Raw genomic sequence first — 12,330 nt, 5'->3', positions numbered from 1 at the left:
AGCTCCTGCCTGACGCCGCGCAGCGTGGCCTTGGTGTCCGCCAGCTCCACGGCCAGGGGCTGCGTGTCCTCGCTGGGGCGGCTGCTGGTGTTCCACTCCTGGGTCAGGGTCATGACCAGCTACAGCAGGGCAGACAGAGGGGTCTCACCGGCGTGCTCCTGTGCCCGGCACAGTGCCCGCACTAGAACGTGGTGAAGAATGACCAAAAGACGGAAGAAAGTAAAAGAGAAGATGGCAGCCGAGACTGCAAAGCCAGGAGGGAGGCAGGAGAAAGTGGGGAGTTTTTAAGAAGCGAGGATATATTTAGTGAGAAAGAAGGGCCGAGGGAATGGAGCAGGCTCCCCAAGCTCAACCTCTGAGCTCACACAGTTGTCTCAGGGGACTGTGCCCTGCAGGGAAAGTGCCCACACCCTGCCCCCTCGGAAATGGGCCAGGAGGACAGACAGTGCGCAAGCTTGAGGGGAAGTCAGGATGAGGAGCGCGGCCATAACTAGGGCCCCGGACCCAGGCCCCTCCCCACTGTCCCCCAGGCTGTTGAGCCACCCGCAAATGCAAACACACCTCCCTGTAACTGTCTTGCTCAATTAAGAGCCTCCTGAGGCGACAGGTCATGTTGCTGGAGAGAGACTCCAGCTCCTCCAGGGCCATGTCTGGGACCTCCAACCTCTGCAAGTTAAACAGGGTCTCCTGGTGGCGGGTCACCTGAGGGCACACAAGGGTAAGGTGCTGCAGAGGTCGGGCAGGGAGCAGCGCTGGGGTCCCCGAGAGCACCCACCTCCCAAGGCCACGCCCCCTGGGACCTAGGCCCACTCTCCCACAGCTGACCCACCTCACTGACATTATTAACCCTCAGCCACCAAGTTCCTGTGGGGGCGGGCAGGCTCCTCAGCAAGTGCAGCCACAGTCTGCAGCCCAGCTCTTTCCTCACACACCACTGCTGCTGTCACACTAGCTCGAGGAGGACACTGACTTCCCACCAGACAGCACTCCTCCCAGTGTGGGAGCTCCCTCAACTGTCCCAGGGATTTCAGTCGCACACCACCCATGTGTCACACAAAGAGGGTAAGCCTTGGAAGGGGAGGGTCAGGAGGGATGGCATCTTATTCTGCAAATAAAATCTAACGCGAAGATGGCAAAATATCAGAGCGATTATGTCAGAAGGTTGGGTCCATGACAATCTTATATTTTGAGGAAACCATTCATAACCTGAAATACTTCTCAGGAGAGCCTGTATCTCATCCCCACTGGCCACACAGGACCACCTGGTTCCCCTTTCTGCCGGGTGTGAGCGCAGGCCCATGGCCTCATCCTCACTGGGCAGCCTCTCCTCCACCTGCCGACATCACCTCCTTCAACCCAGGGACATGCCCTTGACGGGGAATCAAACCTGTGACCCTTTGGTCGGCAATCCAACACTCTAAACCACTGAGCGAAACCATCTAGAGCCTGGACCCGCAGCCTAGCCCCCTGGCAGGAGCAGTGAACTCATCTCAGTCCAGGGCTGGAAGCGCCAGGGGGTCCTGCACCTGGTGCATGGGCTCCAGAGTAGGAAACCCCTCAGGTTCCCAGGCCAGGACCCCCGCCCCCAGTTTGGAAACCTGTGAAGACCCCTGAGTCCCAGGACTGCTAGTGTCCAGGAGGGTGGGGTCTGTGGAGACCCCAGGGGGGCGGGAGAGGAGCCAGGGCACCCGCAATGGGACAGGGAGGCAGGTGCACTCACCCCAGCCACCAGCGTGCTCTGCAGAAAGAGCTCCATGAGCTCTCGTACAGTAACGTCCATCATGAGGCTGTGTCCACCGTCCATCGCTATGCACACAGGCTCTGGGCCCACCGTCTCTGAGCCCACCAGCTCTGCGCCAAGCAGTGCCAACGGCTACTCGCCCCACATTCCAAATGGCTCATCACCCCACATTCTAAACTGCTGTTTGCACCACATTCTAAACTGCTATTTGCTCCACATTCGAAAAAGGCTCTTTTCCCCAAATTCTAAACGGCTCTTGAGCGTGTATTCCTAACAGCTCTAGGACCCATATTCCAAAGGGCTCTAGCAGGGAACACAGCTGGGTCAGAAGCTGTGGCAGCTCCCGGCCAATGCTAAGTGCTTTGGAATACACAAAAATTATGACACACTCCCTGTGAAATTTAAAATCATTCTGGGCACATAAAATATGAGGAAATATAAAAGGTCTATGTCTACATCCTATGTACTTATAAATGTAAATTAACCACTTCAACATAATTTTGCCAATCTCCATTTTTAATTATTTTTTCCATCAGCCAAATTGCAGAAATTTGATCAGTTCCTTTGAAGTAACCATTCGTTTTATTTTGTTAAGTCTGACCTAGTAGCTCAGCTTGGGAGTTCTCTTTCCCATCACAGTGAACGGAGACCCTCCAGTTGGTAGTTCATACATTACAACACCTAAACCCACCAATTAGCTGCCTACAAAACGATTTGATAGAATATTAACTAGTAAGTAATTTAGAGGAAAGAAAAATGAACAAAATAAAGCTGCGTATTTGGGAAATATTTTAACAAAAAGAGCCTGTGCATAGCTTTCTGTGCAAGGAGCATTAAACTAGCACATGCAAGAAAGACATTTAGAGAACAGATATGCAGGTATGTCAGAACAAATTTAAACATCTAGGTTGTCAATCAATAAACTAGAAGTGTTTTAATTACTTTCTAAACTAGTAATCGTTTTATTTTGGTTAACTAAAAATTTTATTTTGATTTAAAATAAATTTAATTTTTTAAGTAAATGAAATCTTTGGACTTATGATAGAGGGGGGACAAAGTACCAGTTAGCATTTTTAGTAACTACCCAGATCCAATAAATATTACAAATTCCCTAAAGTCAAAGAACAAAAATGAAAAAAAAAGCCCACCTACAGGTGTTATTTTTTCATACTCACCTAAATCAATTCCTCTTATAAAACCTACCAAAAGTCTAACAGCCTTCATTTGTGAGAAGCATGATGAGATTTAAAATAATGCAAAACAAAATGTGACCGAAATGGGAAACAAATTTATAAATGTAGTTACCTGAACTGAGAACACAGCACATTACATATAACTTAGAGATTCTTGATAAATTTCTTTAATGATTATGCAAATCAGGATTTGAATAACGGTTGATTATATGAGCTTATGCCAATGAGATATTAACTGGATACTAAAATTTTAAACTCTCTGCTTCCAAATTTCAGGGCCAAGGTTTCAGAGAAATGCAGCACAATTTATGGGACTAGAACTGTTTTAAAGAAAACACGTAACAGTGACATAGAAAACAGGGTCAGGCAGACTGAAACCACAAGAGTGAGTGCAAGCCAGGCACAGTGATGAGCACGTTGCACACATTATAGCTCATTCAATCAACTCAAAGGCCTCCAGGTGTTCCATCAACTCCCACTGACTTAGCTGAACTTTGGACCTCAGGTATGCAGAAATTCTAGGAGTAATATAAGGTTTTCTATCCTGAAAACCGGTTCCATGCCCTGGCTGCTATGGCTCAGTTGGCTGGAGCAGCATTCCATACACTGAAAGGTTGTGGGTTTGATTCCAGTCAGGCCATATACCTAGGTTGTGGGTTCAATCCCCAGTCAGGGTGTATATGGGAGGCAACCGATCAATGTTGCTCTCTTACTTAAATGATTCTCTCTCTCTCTCTCTCCCTCTCTCTCTCTCTCTCTCCATCTCTGTCTCTCTATCTCTTCCCCCTCCCCTCTAAAATCAATAAGCATATCCTCGGGTTAGGATGAAAAGAAAATGGTTCTATTAAATCTTAGAAAACTTAGAAAGTAATTTTCAAATTTTAATAGTTATAAATTCCTATCAAAATTTCCAATAGTTACAGAGAATGCCTTGACTCGAACTAAACCAACAATTCAATTATTTTATTATACAAGCAGTTTTACTGCCATCTGAGTCAGACCCTCAGAACGTTCTGCCGTTGGATTGGAAATCAATAGATACAGCTCTACAATCAGATTCCTAGTTGGGAAAAGTTGAATAATAGTCTTTAAACATACGATGAGACATTAGCAAACACCTCTACACTTAAGATATGTGGACTGTACATGTGGGATTTTGCAAGGGAATGAGGAAGAGGGGAGGTGAGAAACAAAAAAGTCAGAATTCCTTACTTGGAGAAAGTTATTAATAAAGCAAAAGTGTTAACAACTGGACAGCCCTAACTGGTTTGGCTCAGTGGATGGAAGTCGGCCTGCGGACTAAAGGATCCCTCTCTGGTTAGTTTCCAGTCAAGGGCATATATCTTGGTCGCAGGCTCGATCCCCAGTAGGTGACGTGCAGGAGGCAGCTGGTTGATGTTTTTCTCTCGTCGATGTTTCTAACTCTCTGTCCCTTTCCCTTGCTCTTTGCAATATCCATAAAATATATACTTTTTAAAAAAGATAAAGAAATGGACAGGTGTGTACCTTTTCATTCATGAAATAAAAATATGTGACCTAGATTTTATAACATAATTACTTAGAAAGCCTCTTCCCAGCCTTCATTTTGCAAATACAAAGAAAGTGGGAAGGAAAAAATTGAGCTCTTTAGAGCAGCGGTCGCCAACCTTTTGGACCTCATGGACCACCAGTGGTCTGCGGGCCACTGGTTGGTGACTGTTGCTTTAGAGGGCTTAGGAGAACAGAGACTATCTTGGATTTTCTTTCTCCAAGGAGTGTTCCAATGATTATTTCTGTGGGAGAGATAATCAACAAAGTCTCCAGTATGTCTACAAAGTTAAAAGCACAATTGGAAATGAAAAATAGGAAAGATTCCTTTTTCAATGCCCTCTTACAAAGCAAATATCAACCTAAGGTGACACAGCCAACGATAAGTCCCGTGTATTTTTCTAACAAAAATCAATAATGCCTAAAAGCGCTGTCCAAAATCATCACGCGCGACTCAGACAGGAGCAGTGGACAGTCTGCGCATTCAGTGACTCCTCTGCCCTGTGCTGTGGCTCAGCTGAGTCCTAAAAGAGCAGGCCCCATGCAACAGAAAATGAATGATTTTGGTTTTATATAGAGTTACCACTGGTACTTTGCTCAAGATACAGATTCTTTTCATGGAGATAACGTAAAAATTATTATATGAAGAATTAGTTGCTTTTGAAGTTTCCTTTAACAAAGTGTTACTCTATAAAACAAAAGATGATCCTCAGCAGTAACCCTTGAAAAAAGGGAAATCCAGAATGTCCTAACTTTTCTATTATCTTTTCCCTCACAACCCTAGATACCATAATGTGTTCATGTATACAAAGCAAAGGAGAGAAAAAGTAAAGATAAGGCAACACCAGAAAGAGGACTCTGTTAAAAACTCTACCTAAGTTATTAGCTACGATTCTTATTATACAGTTTATAGCGATATATAAAGATGTGTCAAAAACAGAACATACCTTGTTATGTCCTGAATCTCCGCCTCTGACAGTATCTGGTGCCATGTGTTCAATAGTGCCACAGAACAAACACAACAAATCGAAAAGGTATGACAGGCAACAGTTTCTGGTGGGAGACAGGAAATTTTGTAGGTCATATTTTATGAACTACTAGAGGCCTGAGCCAGGCCTGCACCCTCTCACAGTCTGGGGCTCCCTGTGGGCAGCTGGACAGCCTTAGCTTTGCTGCAAAGGCAGGCTCCTGCCACTGCCACTGCCCCTGCACTCGCCAGCTGTGAGCCAGGCTTCTGGCTGAGCTGCTCCCCCTGTGGTAGCCCACTGACCACCAGAGGGCAGCTCCTGTGTTGAGCATTTGCCCCCTGGTGGTCAGTGCGGGACACAGCATCATAGCTTGGTCTTTCTGCCATTAGGTCGATTTGCATATTAGCCTTTTATTAGATAGGATGATATAATAGACTAGGATAACATAGCTAAATTCTATTGTGATTACTGTTTATTGTAGCACCTAAAAAGAAATAAATGAAACACAGACCATATTTTATTTTTATTTATATATGTATATATCATAATTAAGTAGTTTTAATATACTTATTAGCATCTACCTATGACACCAGGAGGTCTCAGTTTGATTACAGTCAGGGCACATCTAAATATCCTTTTTTTTTTTTAGGAAAATCTTTATTGCTGAGAGCATTACAGATGCCCCCCTTTGCTCTCCAGGGCCCCCATCCACCCAGATCCCACCCCACGCCAGACCTTCACCACCCTATTGTCTGTGTCCTTAGGTAATGCATATATGCATATAAGATTTTTCCTGAATATCTTCCCATACCCCTCTCACTCCTTTCCTCTGAGATTTGTCAGTCTGTTCTGTTTTCATGCTTCTGATTCTATTTTATTCATCAGTTTATTTTGTTCGTAAGATTTCTTGTTCATTTATTTTGATTTTTAAATTCAGTTGCTGATAGATATGTATTTATTGCCATTTTGTTGTTCATATTTTTTTCTTTTTTTCTTCTGCCTCTTCTTCTTTAAGAATACCCTTCAACATGTCATGTAATACTGGCTTGGTGGGGATGAATACCTTTAGCTTCTTCTTGTCTGTGAAGCTGTTTATCTGATGTTCAATTTTAAATGATAGCTTTGCTGGGTAGAGTAATCTTGGTTATAGGTTCTTGCTATTCATCTCTTTCATTATTTCTTGCCACTCCCTTCTGGCCTGAAAAGTTTCTGTTGAGAAATCAGCTGACAGTCATATGAGTGCTCCCTTGTAGGTAACTACTTGCTTTTCTCTTGCTGCTTTTAAAACCCTCTGTTTTTCTTTAACAGTTGCCACTTTAATTATGATGTGGACCTCTTTGGATTCATCTTGTTTGGGACTTACTCTGTTTCCTGAACTTGTAAGACGATTTCTTTTACCATGTGGGGGAAGTTTTCTGTCATTATTTATTCAAATAATTTTTCAAGATCTTGCTCTCTCTTTCTTCTCCTTCTAGAACCCCCATAATGGGAATGTTGGTACACTGGAAGTTGTCCCAGAGGCTCCTTACATTATCTCCATACCTTTTTATTCTTTTCCCTTTTGTTCTTCTTATTAGGTGCCTTTTGCTTCCTCATGTTCCAAATCATTTATTTGATTCTCAGAATCCTCTACTCTACTGTTGAATTCCTGTAAATTATTCTTTATTTCAGTTAGTATATGCTTAATTTCTCACTGGTCCTATTTTTATGTCTTTGGCATTCTCACCAAGATCCTTGAACATCTTAATAAGTCCCTTGAATCTCTCATTAATTCCCTTGAAGCTCTCATTAAGTCCCTTGAACCTCTCATTAAGATCCTTGAGTGACCTTAGAACCATTGTTTTGAACACTGTCTCCAGGAGTTTGCTTACTTCCATTTCTTTCATTTGTGACATGTTTCATTGTCTCTGTATTTTGGCAGCTTCCCTGTATCTGTATTTGTTTCTATGTATTAGGTAGAACTACTATGTCTCCTGGAATTGGTAGAGAGAACTTGTATATTAGGTTTCCTGTAGGGCCTAGTCACGGTTCAGACTCCCCAGTCACCTGAGCAGGGCACTCTGTGTCTGCTCCTGTGTGGGCTGTGTGCACAGTCTTGTTGTAGTTGATAATTGACTGCTGTTGGCATCACTGGGAGGAATTGATTTCCAGGCTGATGGGCTGTGAGGACCAGCTGCATCCCAAATGGAAGAGCTTCTGTGCAGGAGACACCCATATGGAACAGGACTTGTTTCAGTGGGGCTTTGGTGCTCACTGAGTCAGCTCCTTGAGTGTGTTGCTTGTGGATGTGCAGAGCTGTAATCTGTTATGATATGAATCTGTCCACCAGATTCATTGGCTTTGGGGCCTCCAGGAGGTGCAAAGTCAGCCACTGCCTGGGGCCACCTAGCAGGAGCTACAGAGGGATATGCAGATGGCTGCTATTTGTTTTGGGCTAGGAAGTGCCCAGGCAAGACCCAGCTGTAAAGCAAAACAGGCTGGTGATAGTACAGAGTCTTCGGCCTTTTATTGATAGGTTCGATGCCAGCTGTTGCTTGTTTGAGATTCTAGCAAAGTCTGAAGCCTGATCCAGGATAGGCCACTCATATGGAAAATTGGCTACAAACAGCTTGGGTAGGGCTGCAAATTGGATGGGGTGAGGTCTCAGGGAATAACCAGGGTGGAGAAAACAGTGAGAGCCACACTGATGGAAACTCAGATATGGTTGCCAGTCAGCTTTGTGACTGGGGAGGTCCCAGCACAGGAACAATGAACCTTGCAAGCACACACTTGACAATCATGCTGGCAAGTTACTCTCAGGGATCCTTCTTTTCAACAAAATTAGATGTTTATGTTGAAAGAGTCAGTACTTTAAAAATTAATGCATAAGCCGGGCCAGTGTCACTCAGTGGTTGAACATTCAACTATAAACCAGGAGGTCACAGTTCAATTCCAGTCAGGGCACATGCCCAGGGTTTCTGGCTCAATTGCCAATAGGGGGCATGCAGGAGGCAACCCATCATGTATTCTTTCTCATCATTGATGTTTCTCTCTCTCTCTCTCTCTCTCTCTCTCTCTCTCTCTCTCTCTCTCTCTCCCCCCCCTCCCTTTCTCTCTGAAGTCAACAAAAATATATTAAAATTAACACATAGGTATACATATGATAGGATGTACACTACCACAGGGCATAATCTTTGCAAACCAGTCTGAGTGTACAGTATTGATGCACAACAGCATGGACTGGTGAATGAAGCACAGAGCAATCTGCCACAGCTCTCAAATCTCCCCTGTAAGTACACCCCCTCGTCTCCTACAAGGTGGTGTGCTTTGGCCAGCAGCCATCTGGTCCCCTGGCAAAATAGCCCTGTTAGAAGTGTTCAAACGCATCTCTGTCTGTAACGCTGCACAACAATGCATATCTAACAGCACTCATTCTGAATTGCAGGCTGAGACTGGAGGAGGAGGAGGTAGAAGTAGGATGACTTGGATGGATGTCAACGGTCCAGTCAGGAAGTGAGACCCAGACCTGGAGGAACACAGCTGTGCCGGACAATTAGCAGGTGTGACCAGCCACTCAGACACTTGATGGGAAGGTTTAAACGTTGGGGAACAAAAGCTGGAAAAAGAAAATGGGGGGAGAGCAGATTAGTGGGGGCTAGTTAAAGTGTGGGTGCAGGTGAGCTCAACAGGATATACATGTGTCACTGACAAAATGCAAACACTAAATGTTAGAAGACCCCAGAGAAAGGCACCGATGGGCAGGATGGTACAATGACTTCACAGAGTCCAGCTCCTATAGACTTGGAATATTCTTTAGTTAATAAATAAATGTAACCAGTAAACTCCCCATTTGAGCCCCTTCACTAAAGATAAACCTTAAGTGCCACTATATTATGTTCAAATATAACTTAAAAAAGGGAAATTAGAATTCTTTAGATATCAAGAAAAAATCATGCATAAAAGCCACTCAGGTTGGACGTTTTGAACACAGGAATGGTATTATTTTATTATATCAAATTTTATCAAATTTTAAATTCATTTGATGTCTTCAAAATAAATATAACTTAATATAGCATTTAAAAATAGCAATGCCGTTTATGTTAGTGAAGTTATTTAAGCACATACATTCATTCGATGGGATTTTAACACAAATCAGCAGAGACCTGGTTTTATTTTTAAGTGACTCAAGGGCCACTCAGTGACTGGCGCCAAGGGCTTCGTGCCCCTCTCATCCCGGGAGGCCCTTCCTGGCCCCACAGCACTGGAGTTCCATGGGCGCAGCGTCGGGAGAGCTCCTCGCTGGGCACAGGCTTCAGGGGCTGCCCTGGGCTGAGGCGCCGCAATGGCTTCCCTGGAACCGTCATTGCTGGTGCCCTTCACGCCACGAGTGAAGGTGAAGTGAGGAGTGGCCATAACCTCCCGTGTTCCCGTCAGTGAACTGACCTGCTAGGTGGTCAGGCCCATGGCTGTCCCTGCATCTCCCTGCAATCCTGTCCTGGTCAGAACCGTGTGGCTGTGGGGGGTCCCAGTCTGACAAAGGGAGGGGGCGGGGCTGGGAAACTCTGGATCCACACGGGCTGGAGGAAGGCCCTGGCTCCTTTACACCCTGCAGGGAGCAGCGGGCCTGGCGAGGTGAGGAGGGAGGGAATCCCGACCTTAGAAGGCGGCTCCCTATGCAGCTGGTGCCCACAGATCGGGGGCTCAGCTGGGAGGACCAAGCCTGGCCTGCCCTGCCCTGCCTGGCCCTGGCCACCTTCTGGGGAAGGAACGGACCACCTGCAATGGGCGCTGCTCCCCCGCGGGGCTGGCTTCTGAGGCCCCAGCACAGACTCCTCACCAAGGGCTTAGCTGCTCCAGGGCCCCGCCCGCTGCCCTCTGTGCTCCAGCCCATGCCTGCCTGAGGCCATGAGCACTGGAAAGCCACCATCTTCCAGAGACAGGAACTCCAACTTCCAGCAGGGGCGGGACTTCCTGAGGAGAGCAGGCAGCAGGGAGGGGCGGAGCTTCCTGGGGAGAGCAGGGATCAGGGAGGGGCAGGACTTCCTGGGGAGAGTAGTCAGCAGGGAGGGGCGGAGCTTCCTGGGGAGAGCAGGCAGCAGGGAGGGGCGGAGCTTCCTGGGAGAGCAGGGATCAGGGAGGGGCGGGACTTCCTGGGGAGAGCAGGCAGCAGGGAGGGGCGGAGCTTCCTGGGGAGAGCAGGCAGCAGGGAGGGGCGGAGCTTCCTGGGAGAGCAGGGATCAAGGAGGGGCGGGACTTCCTGGGGAGAGCAGGCAGCAGGGAGGGGCGGAGCTTCCTGGGAGAGCAGGGATCAAGGAGGGGCGGGAGTTCCTGGGGAGAGCAGTCAGCAGGGAGGGGCGGAGCTTCCTGGGGAGAGCAGGCAGCAGGGAGGGGCGGAGCTTCCTGGGAGAGCAGGGATCAGGGAGGGGCGGGACTTCCTGGGGAGAGCAGGCAGCAGGGAGGGGCGGAGCTTCCTGGAGAGAGCAGGGATCAGGGAGGGGCGGGACTTCCTGGGGAGAGCAGGGAGCAGGGAGGGCCGGGGTAACGCCCCCTGCTGGCCGGAGGGCCGCAGCCCCGGAAACGCGGCCACAGTGTGTCCACTCTCAGAAGCCTGGTCCCCTGATGGCAGTGAATGCAGAGCTAGGCTCTCACTTCAAGTCAGGTGGGTCTGGCTTCTCCTATGGCAACTGGCACTTAGGGAATGTCTACTTCACATCTTAATAAGGTATGACTTTCAAAATACTGTCTTGTTAATTCTGGTTAGCACTCAAAAGCTGAATTCCAAATGTGTTTCCTTCTTTTCTGCTCTCAGAGTCCTAACCACACACATTCCTCTTGCCCAGGTAAGAAAACCACCCCCTTCCTTGCCATGAGATGGGTGCCTGTGGATGGTCAGGGTTGGTCACATACACAGCAATGAAAAGATAAAGGCACCTGAGTATCAAAAATACCACCCCCATTCTGGTAATGTCTCCAGGAAAAGGGTAACATTTCACTTTCTCTGTGTACTTTCTCACGCTGCCTAGCACATAGTAGGTGCACTTGGGGGTGACCAACGTCCCACCGTCGGGCACTTTGGTCTTTGGCCGGAACAACTACTGGATTTCAGAAGGCTAGAGAAATGGCTGACTGTGGTACAAAGGTGAAAGAAAGATCTGCTCTTTAACAAAATCTTGTATTCATAGTTTCAAACTGTAAGTCATTGCTCCTTGTGAGAAACACCAGGACAGAGGACTGAGGGCGGGGTTATCTTCTAATAATGTGCAATGAAGGACATCTGTGCCATGGTGCTGGGCTCAAAGTGGTGGCGGGCACGCCATGGAGATGTCCCTCAGGAGACAAGGGGTTGTGCCCTCGACCTCTGTCAGCACCACACCGCAGTGACTTGCTCAGATGTCCCCACCACTTGGCTGGGGCCCTCAGAGTTGGGGGCTGTGTCACCGGCACCTGCCTCATAACATAACTTCCGTCCTGTTTAAGGGGGACACCTTATATTTACATTCTGTTGGTGTCATTTTCTATCACGTGTCTGACCTCTTTGTATCTGTTTTGGGGGACAAACTATATTTACATTCAATGGGGACTCATTGTCCATCAACAGCCTGCCCTCTCTATATCTTTTTGGGAAACAGCCGATATTGACATCAATTGACATCAATCTTTCTCCTGGGGTCTCACCTATAGTGTGAATTTGGCTGGTTTCCTGACACATGGTTTCGTGTTTACTAAGGTGCTCTCCTGGGATGGGCTAAGCCTGGGGACTGGGGTTCTATAAAGAGGTTTTCCTTTGGAGTTAATGTGCTGAGTAAGAACTGGGTGTGCTAATGTGTTCTGTGTCTGAGTGTTTTGACACATATATTAAATACCTATTGATTCTGGAACACAAGGAAGGGTTTTTAATAAAATGAGTTGGAGTAGAATCGAG

The 12,330-nt window shown here is 46.9% G+C and overlaps 1 protein-coding gene across 1 annotated transcript in view; it reads right to left on the bottom strand.

Annotated features, from left to right (window-relative positions):
- LOC132213913 (protein Daple-like) overlaps positions 1 to 1,804 on the bottom strand; it is a 48,093-nt gene extending 46,289 nt beyond the window's left edge. Inside the window, 3 exon segments of the mRNA XM_059660793.1 lie at positions 1 to 119; positions 562 to 702; positions 1,721 to 1,804. Of these exon segments, the coding sequence (XP_059516776.1) occupies positions 1 to 119; positions 562 to 702; positions 1,721 to 1,804 (344 nt within the window).
- Between the last annotated feature and the right edge of the window lie 10,526 nt (positions 1,805 to 12,330).

This window comes from Myotis daubentonii, chromosome 12 (genome assembly GCF_963259705.1).
Source record: "Myotis daubentonii chromosome 12, mMyoDau2.1, whole genome shotgun sequence".
NCBI lineage: Eukaryota > Metazoa > Chordata > Mammalia > Chiroptera > Vespertilionidae > Myotis > Myotis daubentonii.
The sequence above is the reverse complement of the archived record's forward strand: the minus strand, read 5'-3'. Positions and strand labels throughout refer to the sequence as shown.